Source organism: Mustelus asterias, chromosome 6 (assembly GCF_964213995.1).
Source record: "Mustelus asterias chromosome 6, sMusAst1.hap1.1, whole genome shotgun sequence".
NCBI lineage: Eukaryota > Metazoa > Chordata > Chondrichthyes > Carcharhiniformes > Triakidae > Mustelus > Mustelus asterias.
Window position 1 is genome coordinate 65,403,710 of NC_135806.1, and position 13,087 is coordinate 65,416,796.

A 13,087-nucleotide genomic window follows, 5' to 3' on the forward strand; every position below is an offset into this window, starting at 1 on the left:
AGGTAGGCAGCTGGCCCCCTCCATCTCCGATGTACATTCTGGAGAGGCACTGAGACGTAGTGGTAGGCCACGTAAGGTTAGGAAGTTGTTGTTGTACTGAGATGGCACAGGTGAAGGGCTACACTAGTTAGATAGGTCTTTAAGTACCTTAACGTTTTCCGTTCACACATTTTTGTCAGAATTTATTATTTAAACACCTTCATTGTAATCATTAAATGTTTTCTCACCACGCACCTGTGACTAATTTGTCTCAGATTTGTCTCGAATAGGAATCCTCTTCCATTGATGATCGCTGGAGGGATGCCTCATGTTGATGTCAGTTGGGGAGGCCCCTCAATGTTGTGTCACTGATAAAAGGAAGCCATTGGTTCCCCAGAGCCCACGAGTGATTTCTTCCCCTCCCCTTCCCCACCCGCCCCAGGGCCCTGAATAGGAGTTTCAGATCCCTTAACCACTACACAGACGTGGGCCCAGGTGCCAGCGTGCATGCGGAGCCCAGGTAGAAGTCAGACTAGTTTGCACCAGGGCATCATCATAATGGTGCTTAGCAAGTTGCCATCACCCTCCTGCCTGCCAAAGAAACTCACTAACACAGAGTACCCAGGCCCACCACTCTAGTGTGACAATGTTGCAAGAGATAGAAGGATTTTGGAGAGGGGGAATAGAACCCACAGACACAAGCCTCTAGCAACTGAACTACCTGGAGATGAGGGTCTCCCTAGCCGCCCTCGCATGCCCCATTCGAGCTGCCAGCCCTCCAGCGCCTGGGTGGTGTTGCTCAGCGTGTTCTTCCCCTTCTTCCTCCTCCTCCTGCTGGGCGGCCTCCTCCCCAGCGACGCCCGGCTGGTCAGCATCCATGACCTCCTCCTCCAATAGGTCACCTCTCTGCTGTGCCAGGTTGTGCAAGGCACAGCACATCCCCGCAATGCAGGAAGAGGTCACAGGGCTGTATTGGAGGGCCCCGCCAAAGCGGTGCAGGCACCGGAATCGCATTTTAAGGAGCCCAATGCACTTCTCTACGATCGCGCGGGTGGCTACATGGGCCTCATTATAGCGGGTCTCTGCCTCAGGCACAGGCCTCCGCACAGGCGTCATCAGCCATTTCTGAAGTGGGTAACCCATATCATCCAGGAGCCACCCCCGCAGCCTGGGCTCCTCCTCAAATGCCTTCGGGATGTCAGTGCTCCTAACAATGAAGCTGTCATGCACGCTGCCTGGGTGTCTTGTGCAGACTTGCATAATGTTCATATTGTGGTCATACACCAGTTGGACATTCGGGGAGTGGAACCTCTTTCTGTTGATGAATTTTTGTGGATTCTGCAGGGGGGCCTTGAGGGTGACGTAGGTGCAGTCAATGGCCCCCTGTACATCAGGCATCCCTGCAATGGCTGCAAGCCCTGCAGCTCGGGCATACAGGGCTCAAGAACATAAGAACCTAAGAACTAGGAGCAGGAGTAGGCCATCTGGCCCCTCGGGCCTGCTCCGCCATTCAATAAGATCATGGCTGATCTTTTTGTGGACTCAACTCCACTTACCCGCCCCGCTCACCATAACCCTTAATTCCTCTACTGTTCAAAAATTTATCTATCCTTGCCTTAAAAACATTCAATGAGGTAGCCTCAACTGCTTCACTGGGCAGGGAATTCCACAGATTCACAACCCTTTGGGGGGAATTTTACCATTTTGAGTCTAAGTGCCGGATCTGGGCGTCAAATAGATGCGCGCCTGGAATCCTCTTTCCAGCGCGCCCATATGTGTTTTGCCGGCTCCGGCCCGATCCGCGCTGTGTGCAGGGTTTAGCGCTGGCGGACCGATCGGAGCTCTGAACTGCGCATGCGCAGTTCGAAAAAAAGCTGACAGTGCGCCCGGGCACGGAAAAAAACCCAGAAAGCGGAGAGAGCGGCTCTCTGACGTTCATCCTCTAGTCGGGGGGCGGGGGGGGTGTGTGTGACCGATCATCCCCTGGGGGAGGGGGTGTGACGTCTCATCCCCTGGGGGGGGGGGGTGGGAGGGGAGGGGGTGTGACCAATCATCCGCTGGGGGGGGGGGGGCAAGGAGAGGGGTGTGACGTATCATCCCCTGGGGGCGGGGGGGCGGTGGAGATGGGGTGTGACCGATCATCCCCTGGGGGAGGCGGGGGTGGGCTGGAGAGGGGGTGTGACGTCTCATCCTCTGGTCGGGGGGCGTTCCGCTGCCTGCCTGCGGCCGATCCCTCCTGGCACCATCACTGGTACACTACCAGCGACAGCCATCTCTCCCGCTCTCTCGCACCTGCAGGGAAGAGTAATCTGTGGCTGGTCGTGTACCAGTGATGGTGCCAGGAGGGATCGGCCGCAGACAGGCAGCGGAACCCCCCCGACCAGAGGATGAGATGTCACACCCCCTCTCCTCCTCCCACCCCCCTCCCGTCCTGACCAGGGATGATCTGGGTCAGAGAGCCGTTGCAGTCTCTGACCCCGCTCTTCGGTGGCTGCAGCGGCGACTTCAGACTTTTATTTTTCAGGTCGGTAACAGCGCGGACACGGATCGGGCCAGAAGACGGCACAGTAGCACAGTAGTTAGCACTGCTGCTTCACAGCTCCAGGGACCTGGGTTCGATTCCCGGCTTGGATCACTGTCTGTGTGGAGTTTGCACATTCTCCTCGTGTCTGCGTGGGTTTCCTCCGGGTGCTCCGGTTTCCTCCCACAGTCCAAAGATGAGCGGGTTAGGTTGATTGGCCATGCTAAAATTGCCCTTCGTGTCCTGAGATGCGTAGGTTAGAGGGATTAGTGGGTAAAATATCTAGGGATATGGGGGTAGGGCTTGAGTGGGATTGTGGTCGGTGCAGACTCGATGGGCTGAATGGTCTCTTTCTCTGCTGTAGGGTTTCTATGATTCTAAGACGGTAAAGTGGGATTTGGCGGTAGAGTTGGGCACGCAGTTCATTAAGTCGATTTAAATGCATGCAAATGCATTTAAATCGTCGGGCCGCCCGATTCGGGTGCGCCGGACCCGCGCCCGAATCGGGTGTCGGTAAAGATGCGATCTGCTCGGAATCGGGTGCAAATCATGGCATAGGCCCGACGCCCAACTTTACCGCGATTTAAGTTTTGGTAAAATCAGGCCCTTTGTGTGAAGAAGTTCCTTCTCAACTCAGTCCTAAATCTGCTTCCCCTTATTTTGAGGCTATATCCCCTTAGTTCTAGTTTCACCACAACTTCCCTGCTTCTATCTTATCTATTCCCTTCATAATCTTATATGTTTCTATAAGATCTCCCCTCATTCTTCTGAATTCCAATGAGTATCGCCCCAGTCTACTCAGTCTCTCCTCATAAGCGAACCCTCTCAACTCTGGAATCAGCCCAGTGAATCTCCTCTGCACCCCCTCCAGTGCCAGTATATCCTTTCTCAAGTAAGGAGACCAAAACTGTACACAGTACTCCAGGTGTGGCCTCACCAGCATCTTATACAGCTGCAACATAATCTCGTTGTTTTCAAACTCCATCCCTCTAGCAATGAAGGTCAAAATTCCATTTGCCTTCTTAATTACCTGCTGCACCTGCAGACCAAGTCCTTGAGATTCCTGCACTAGGACACCCAGGTCCCTCTGCATAGCAGCATGCTGCAATTTTTTACCATTTAAATAATAGTCCATTTTGCTGTTATTCCTACCAAAATGGATGACCTCACATTTACCAACATTGTACTCCATCTGCTAGACCCTCGCCCACTCACTTAGACTATCTGTATCCCTTTGCAGACTTTCAGCATCCTCTACACGTTTTGCTCTTCCACCCATCTTAGCGTCATCTGCGAATTTTGACACACTACACTTGGTCCCCAACTCCAAACCATTTATGTAAATTGTAAACAACTGCGGTCCCAACACTGATCCCTGAGGCACACCACTTGTCACTGATCGCCAACCAGAAAAACACCCATTTACCCCCACTGTTTGCGTTCTGTTAGTTAACCAATCCTCTATCCATGCTAATACATTACCCGTCACACTGTGCACCTTTATTTTATGTAGCAGTCTTTGGTGCGGCATCTTGTCAAATACCTTCTGGAAATCCAGATACACCACATCCACAGGTTCCCATTGTCCACTGCACATGTAATGTTCTCAAAGAATTCCTCAAATTAGTCAAACATGACCTGCCCTTCATGAACCCATGCTGCGTCTTACCAATGGGACAATTTATATCCAGATGTCTTGCTATTTCTTCCTTGATGATAGATTCAAGCATTTTCCCTACTACAGAAGTTAAGCTAACCGGCCTATAGTTACCTGCCTTTTGTCTACCTCCTTTTTTAAACAATTGCGTCCGTGACCTGCTTGACATAGGTGTGCACAGCTAACTGGGAAATGCCACATACATCTCCGCTAGGGGTCTGGAAGGAGCCAGTTGCATAAAAGTTCAGAGCGGCTGTCAATTTGACAGCCACCAATAGTGGGTGCCCCCCACCCTGAGGTGCCAGGTCCTGCAACAGGTACCACAGGAGTTGCACTGTATCCTTTCGGAGGCGGAGCCGTCAGCAGCACACGGTGTCCAACATCTGTTCAAATGACACTCGTACATGGAACCGCCAGGCTCTCCACTCCTTCCTTCTCCTGTGCCCCTCCTCTAGGTGAATGGCGGCCACCTCCTGCCTCTGATGGTCGTCTCCCTCTACTCCAGCAAGTAGTAAGGTCTGGGCCTCCTGTGCCCGCAATTCGTCCTCCTGCTCTTCCTCCTCAGCTCCAGTAGCAACCAAAAGGACCGCAAGATCAATCGGTTGCATCGCAAAAGCCATCTTGTCACTCTGAAGGTGGGGGGGGGGGGGGGGGGGGGGGGGTGGGGGGGGTTGGAGATGGAGTGGAACACATGTAGAGGTTAAGGAACGCTGCTTGTCCCTCGCCCATCAACAGTCACTGTCCATACTGCCCATTCCCCCAGCCACATGCTCCCCAAAATCACAGACCCCCCATTCCCCCACCCACATGCTCCCCCCACAATCACAGCTCCTTGAAAAGTTCAGAGGCTGCAGCAGTGCAATTTGCAAGGGCTTTGTGCACATCCTTCAGGTGGCAAAGTGCTGAGTGCACTAGGAGCCAGCAGCATCCACAAGACCCAAGGTCAGTGCTGAGGCCCGGATCCATGCTGCAAATCGGACATCCTGCTGAGCAACAGCCCCCCACACCCCCATAAACTCGCAGAGCCCCCACCGACCCAAGAAAGAAAATGGCCGCAATGTAGAGAGCGGTTGGATGCTAAACACATACCTCCTCATTCACCCTCACTGATGGAGCGCCCGAATCGGACTTATATGGGACATATCTGTTTCATGCCGATTCCGGATGGGCGAACGGGGTGGTAAAGGAGGAAGTGCCGATAAAGTTGGGCCTGCAGCCCATTAAGACAATTTAAATGCAGAGAAGGACTTGGTGGATGATGAGTCAGGGAAAGGGTGTGTAGATAGTTTGAGTCATGTTGAGATCAACAAGGAGATATTGAGGTTCTTGAGAAACATTAAGGTAGACAAGTCCCCAGGGCCTGATGGGATATACCCCAGAATACTGAGAGAGGCAAGGGAGGAAATTGCTGGGGCCTTGAGAGAAATCTTTGTATCTCACTGGCTACAGGGGAGGTCATGATGTGGAGATGCCGGCATTGGACTGGGGTGAACACAGTAACCTGATGTTGTGAGACTTCTTAAAGTCCAACAGGTTTATTTGGTAGCAAATACCATAAGCTTTCGGAGCGCTGCTCCTTCATCAGATGGAGTAGAAATGTGCTCTCAAACAGTGCACAGAGACACAAAATCAAGTTACAGAATACTGATTAGAATGCAAATCTCTACAGCCAGCCAGGTCTTAAAGGTACAATGTGGGTGGAGGGAGCATTAAACACAGGTTAAAGAGATGTGTATTGTCTCCAGACAGAACAGCTAGTGAGATTCTGCAAGTCCAGGAGGCAAGCTGTGGGGGTTACTGATAATGTGACATAAATCCAACATCCCGGTTTAGGCCGTCCTCATGTGTGCGGAACTTGGCTATCAGTTTCTGCTCAGCGACTCTGCGCTGTCGTGTGTCGTGAAGGCCGCCTTGGAGAACGCTTACCCGAAGATCAGAGGCTGAATGCCCGTGACTGCTGAAGTGCTCCCCCACAGGAAGAGAACAGTCTTGCCTGGTGATTGTCGAGCGGTGTTCATTCATCCGTTGTCGTAGCATCTGCATGGTTTCCCCAATGTACCATGCCTCGGGACATCCTTTCCTGTAGCGTATCAGGTAGACAAGGTTGGCCAAGTTGCAAGAGTATGTATCGTGTACCTGGTAGATGGTGTTCTCACGTGAGATGATGGCATCCGTGTCGATGATCCGGCACGTCTTGCAGAGGTTGCTGTGGCAGGGTTGTGTGGTGTCGTGGTCACTGTTCTCCTGAAGGCTGGGTAGTTTGCTGCGGACAATGGTCTGTTTGAGGTTGCGTGGTTGTTTGAAGGCAAGAAGTGGGGGTGTGGGGATGGCCTTGGCGAGATGTTCGTCTTCATCAATGACATGTTGAAGGCTCTGGAGGAGATGCCGTAGCTTCTCCGCTCCAGGGAAGTACTGGACGATGAAGGGTATTCTGTCCACCGTGTCCTGTGTTTGTCTTCTGAGGAGGTTGGTGCGGTTTTTCGCTGTGGCGCGTCGGAACTGTTGATCGATGAGTCGAGCGCCATATCCTGTTCATATGAGGGCATCTTTCAGCGTCTGGAGGTGTCTGTTGCGATCCTCCTCATCCGAGCAGATCCTGTGTATACGGAGGGCTTGTCCGTAGGGGATGGCTTCTTTAACGTGTTTAGGGTGGAAGCTGGATGAATGAATACCGCTCGATAATCACCAGGCAATGCTGTTCTCTTCCTGTGGGGGAGCACTTCAGCAGTCACGGGCATTCAGCCTTGGATCCTCAGGTAAGCGTTCTCCAAGGCGGCCTTCACGACACACGACAGCGCAGAGTCGCTGAGCAGAAACTGATAGCCGAGTTCCGCTCTGGCTCGCTCGCGCTCTGGCTCGCTCGCGCTCTTGCTCTGGCTCTGGCTGGCTCGCGCTCTGGCTGGCTCGCGCTCTGGCTCTGGCTGGCTCGCGCTCTGGCTGGCTCGCGCTCTGGCTCTGGCTGGCTCGCGCTCTGGCTCTGGCTGGCTCGCGCTCTGGCTCTGGCTGGCTCGCGCTCTGGCTGGCTCGCGCTCTGGCTCTGGCTGGCTCGCGCTCTGGCTCTGGCTGGCTCGCGCTCTGGCTCTGGCTGGCTCGCGCTCTGGCTCTGGCTGGCTCGCGCTCTGGCTCTGGCTGGCTCGCGCTCTGGCTCTGGCTGGCTCGCGCTCTGGCTCTGGCTGGCTCGCGCTCTGGCTCTGGCTGGCTCGCGCTCTGGCTGGCTCGCGCTCTGGCTCTGGCTGGCTCGCGCTCTGGCTCTGGCTGGCTCGCGCTCTGGCTCTGGCTGGCTCGCGCTCTGGCTCGCTCGCGCTCTGGCTCTGGCTCGCTCGCGCTCTGGCTCTGGCTCGCTCGCGCTCTCGCTCTGGCTCGCTCGCGCTCTTGCTCGCTCTTTTAGCTCAGTTTTTAATTTTTCCATCTATTAAAGCAATCTATAATCCCATTGCTGCTTAAAGGGGGGGACGGGACGGTGGTGCATATCTGGCTACTCTCAATAGGTATGGCTACAGACATTGGATTAGATCCCAGTAAATCCAAGAAACACTAATACCACAAATGTCTTGGTCATCAGATCTGTATCTGAGCAGAACATATGGATCCTAATGACACCTTTCAGATGCCTAGATTAATTTAAAGTAGTCCAGTGCAGTCCTAACTAAGGTCTCTAATATTGTTGTAGTTTACTGTATGCTGTTGCTCGTTAACAGCATGGAATATTAACAAAAATATGACGAAGATTAGCACATGACCATGACGTCAATTCACATGCATCTCGCAAAGCAGCATCCTTTTCCACCTGCCAGACATTGGCAAAGAAAGCCAATCGCAAAATGCTATAATCATGGTCCCCATTTAGCAACAATATCAATTTGCAACTACCATCGCCCCCATTGAAAGCATCTATTATTCTTTGCCTCACACAGTCTCTAAATCATCCATATATAAATGATTTCAAATTTTAATCCAATCTGTGTATTATTAATATATGTTTTTAACTACAGTATCTCCTCTTAATTCTACACTTGTGCGCTTTCAAATCTTTATTTCCTAAGTCTCCTTTGTGCAGATTTATTTGTGATACCTTTGTGATACTTGTAGCAGTGTGATATTACAGAAAGCATGTTCAATGGACAACATAGCTTTTCCTTGTTCTATACTTTTGAACACAAGCATTTTGGCTCCATAGACTTTCAAAGCAGGTTTGTCAGGTCTAGATTCACCAAAATTCCAGTGATTGTCATTGTTGATTGAAACATGAACTATACCTCAGATATTATGTTCCAGTAATTCAGTTAGTGAAGGAGAGTACTGGAGCCAATCCTTACTCAGTCTAACATTTACTTACAATAAAACATTACAAGCATACACCAGGTAATCCAACTGCACCCCAGTTTCAAATGTCAACTTCAATTTATATCTGCTCAAATGAGACTCCAATTAATTTGCTTCACCTCCATGTAATTAAACACAATCACATATGCAATCAACATCTGTAAATTTTCAAATTTAGGATGACTTAAATATTGGATAAATGTCTGAGTACCGCATCACCAAATTGAATTTCTAATGACTGTCCATTTAATAATGATTGTAACTTATTAAAATTCAATTCGTCTTTTTTATTGCTAAAACAATAGTGTATGCTTTGAAAATACAAATTAGTTGCTAGATACAGAATTCAGCTCTTCAGAATCACAAACTTCCTCAAGAAAAATGACATAATAAGATCTAAAAGAAAGAACATTACCTCGAAGCTCAGCCCAGGCTCATCAAACATGTTTCCCAACCAGGAAAGCACAGCATTAAGAAAAGCCAGGAGTGCCAGAAATGCAATAAGATTAACAGCAATGTTTGCCACCAAACCGACTGAGGTAAAGGCTCCTACACAGGCAGCTTCTATGATGTTCTTTGAATCACTGCAGAACAAAAAATAAATAATGCAAAAGACCATTTTGCATAACAGTCAAACATTCTTAGGGCCAAATCTGGAAAAATAACAGGGAGCTCACAATGTGCAAATTTACCATTTAAGGCAGAAGAGATATGCTGTTATTTGTGGATTTCCAGAACCTTCAGATCAATTTATGCCATTCTGTTCTTTGCCTCATTTTAAATCTTCCTACTACTCTTCAGCATTTGCTGGATTTTCACATTAATTGTCCATTAAACTTATTGTAGAAAGTTACAGCTAATAATTAACAATGCAAGTGCCCTTTTAGTGACACGATAATTCTTAGTGCAAAGCCAATTGATCTCTCCAGCCCAGCAAGGGAACAAATTAAACTGTGGACTCTCATTTCTGCAAACAGTAAATTGTAAGAGGTTTAAAGTATATACTTCTATTTCTTGTTTCTCCTGTCTCTTTTCTCTCTCTGCCTTCATCCAATCTTTTCCCTTTTTTCTCTTTCTATCCCTGATTTGACTCTAATACACCCTGCTCCTTTGCTGTATCTCTATTTCTTTCCAAATCCTTAAATCTTATTGGTTAAGGAGATATACTATTGGTCCATTTGTTCACTAATATCTTAGATGCCCCCAACCCACCATTATCAGTTCACACATACAGCATGTTATAGCACAAATTATGGACTGAATAACACATGCAGTCAGTGAGTGGGACTCGCAACAAGAAGTGGGCTGATTTCCAACTCCCACTCCTGCCATCAAATTGCACAGTATAACATAATAATTATGAAAATTCGGGCCAGCGGACAGGATTCCAGCTCATGAAGTGAATATGCAGTGGTGCAGATGGGCAAGTTGTCTGGCATCCAAATTTTTTAGGTTGTTGATCATAATCCGAAAGAAGGTCATAGCCTCTCACTCAAAGGGCCACCTGGCATGAGGCAGTGTCAAGTGACCCAGCAAATGTGTGCCTTCTAGATGGATCACAGAAAGTCAGTATGCAGGTGCAACATGTAATAAAAAAGGCAAATGGGATGTTATAGCATTTATTGCAAGAGGACTGGAGTATAAAAGTAGAGAAGTATGGTGCAATTGTATAGGATGTTGGTGAGACTACATCTGAAGTACTATGTCCAGTTTTGGTCTCCTTATTTGAGGAAGGATGTGGTGGCATTGGAGGCAGTTCAGAGGAGGTTCACCAGATTGATTCTGGGGATGAAAAGGGTTGGCGTATGAGGAGAGATTAAACAGTTTGAGCTTATACTCGCTGGAGTTTAGAAGTATGAGAGGGGATCTGATCGAGGTATATAAAATTTTAAAAGGGATTTATAGAGGAAATGTAGATCAAATGTTTCCTCTTATGGGGTAATCTAGAACAAGAGGTCACAGGTATAGGTTGTGAGACGGTAGGTTTAAAACTGAGATGAGGAGGAACTACTCACAGAGGGTGGTGAATTTGTGGAATTCGTTGCCCCTTAACGTGGTGGAGTCTGAATCATTGAATGGTTTCAAGAAGGAGATAGATATATTTTGTTGCAAAGTTGGGTAGAGTAATTGTAGATTGGTGTTTGTAAAATTGCATGGTCCCTTTAAAAGGTGGTGCTTTTCCTGTGCTTAGAGAGTTAAAAAAATGCAAGTACATAGAGAGCCCCAAACTGAAACATTTGTATCAAAAGGCCAAGCAGCAGTTTTACCAAGACAACAGGCTTTTGAATTTAGCTAATCAATTTCTATCAGGCACTTAGATACCAAGAACCTATTAAATTTAAATCTGATGGTTTTGACAAGCTAGGATCAATCCTATTGTGGGAAATATTGATATGTCATCATAGACATAAAAGAAGGGGGCAGTGAGACAAAAAGAGAGAGCAACTGCCACCTGCCAAAGATAACAGCTCACAGTCCTTAAGAGAGGGAGAATCATTGCCTCTCATAGCTTCATCTATGTCTTAGAGAAAGCACTATCCAGATAACAAAGGTACCAAAGCAGAAAGAAGTTCCAGACAGAAGAATCAACAGAGAATATCCCAGAAGACACAAAACCTGGTTGTAATTTAGGAAGTGACTAAATTCTATTTTTGTTAATGAGTGGGAATTGTATTTATTGGAACAGCATATGTCTGGTAAGTGGGAGGCTTTCAAAAGTCTGTTAACCAGGGTTCAGGGTAAACAGATTCCTCTTAGAGTGAAAGGCAAGGCTGGTAGAAGTAGAGAACCCTGGATGACTCAGGATATTGAGGCCCTGGTCAAGAAGAAGAAGGGGGCACATGACAAGCATAGGCAACTGGGATTAAGTGAATCCCTTAAAGAGTATAGGGGGTGTGAGAGTAGAGTTAAGAGAGAAATCAGGAGGACAAAAAGGGACACGAGATTGGTTTGGCAGATAAGACAAAGGAGAATCCAAAGAGCTTCTACAAATACATAAAGGGCAAAAGAGTAACAAGGGAGAGTAGGGCCTCTTAAGGATCAACAAGGTCATCTATGTGTGGATCCACAAGACATGGGTGAGATCCTAAATGAACATTTCTCATCAGTATTTACTGTTGAGAAAAGCATGGATGTTAGGGAACTTGGGAAATAAATAGTGATGTCTTGAGGAGTCTACATAATACAGAGAAAGAGGTGCTGGAAGTCTTAAAGCGCATCAAGGTAGATAATCCCCAGGACTGACGAAGTGTATCCCAGGACACTGTGGTAGGGTAGGGAGGAAATTGCGGGTCCCCTAGCAGAGATATTTCAATCATCGATAGTCACGGGTGAGGTGCCTGAAGATTGGAGGGTGGCAAATGTTATGCCTTTGTTTAAAAAGGGCTGCAGGGAAAAGCCTGGGAACTACAGGTCAGTGAGCCTAAAATCTGTGGTGAGTAAGTTGTTGGAAGGTATTTTGAGAGACAGGATCTACAGGCATTTAGAGATGAAAGGACTGATTAGGGACAGTCAGCATGGCTTTGTGAGTGGAAAATCATGTCTCACAAATTTCATTGAGTTTTTTGAAGGGGTAATCAAGAAGGTAGATGAGGACAGTGCAGTTGATGTTGTCTACATGAACTTTAGCAAGGCCTTTGACAAGGTACCGCATGGTAGGCTGTTGCATAAAGTTAAATCTCACAGGATCCAGGGTGAGGTAGCCAAATGGATACAAAATTGACTTCTTGACAGAAGCCAGAGGGTGGTTGTAGAGGGTTGTTTTTCAAACTGGAGGCCTATGACCAGTGGTGTACCTCAGGGATCAGTGCTGGGTCCACTGTTATTTGTCATTTATACTAATGATTTGGATGAGAATATAGGAGGCATGGTTAGTAAGTTTGCAGATGACACCAAGATTGGTGGCATTGTGGACAGTGAAGAAAGTTATCTCCGATTGCAACAGGATCTTGATCAATTGGGCCAGTGGACTGACGAATGGCAGATGGAGTTTAATTTAGATAAATGTGAGGTGATGCATTTTGGTAGATTGAACAAGGGCAGGACTTACTCAGGTAAGTCAGTGGAGGGATCCCCTGTGGTTGCCCTCCAAAATAGGTATATTGTTTTGGATTCTGTGGAGGGGCATGACCCTCCAGGGATAAGCCACGAAGACCAGATCGCCTGCACAGAGACAGGCTCAGAGGCCCATAAGGGAAAGAAAGGGATTAGGAGAGAAATAGTGATGGGGGATGCGATGGTTAGAGGCACGGACAGGCGGTTCTGCGGGCGCGAACGAGTCTCCAGGATAGTAGTCAGCCTTCCTGGTGCCGGGGTACTGGATGTCTCTGAGAGGATAGGAAGCATATTAAAAAGGGAACGTAATCAAACAGATGTAATTGTACACATTGGTGAAAATGACGTAGGTAGAAAGAGCGGGGGGGGGGGGGGTCATACGAGAGCAATTCAGGGAGATGGGTGCTAGGCTAAAAAATAAGGCCTCTAGGGTAGCAATCTCTGGACTGCTCCCAGTGCCTAGTGCTAGTGAGGCCAGGAACAGGGAGATTCTACAATTGAACACGTGGCTAAAGGACTGGTGCAAGAGGGAGGGTTTCAAATTCATAGATCAT

At 48.3% G+C, this 13,087-nt stretch overlaps 1 protein-coding gene across 1 annotated transcript in view; it reads right to left on the reverse strand.

The window, feature by feature from the left end:
• The window catches only part of LOC144494666 (solute carrier family 28 member 3-like), a 198,760-nt gene that overhangs the window by 46,807 nt on the left and 138,866 nt on the right, over nucleotides 1-13,087 (reverse strand). The window contains 1 exon segment of the mRNA XM_078213870.1: nucleotides 8,896-9,064. Coding sequence (XP_078069996.1) covers nucleotides 8,896-9,064 — 169 coding nt within the window.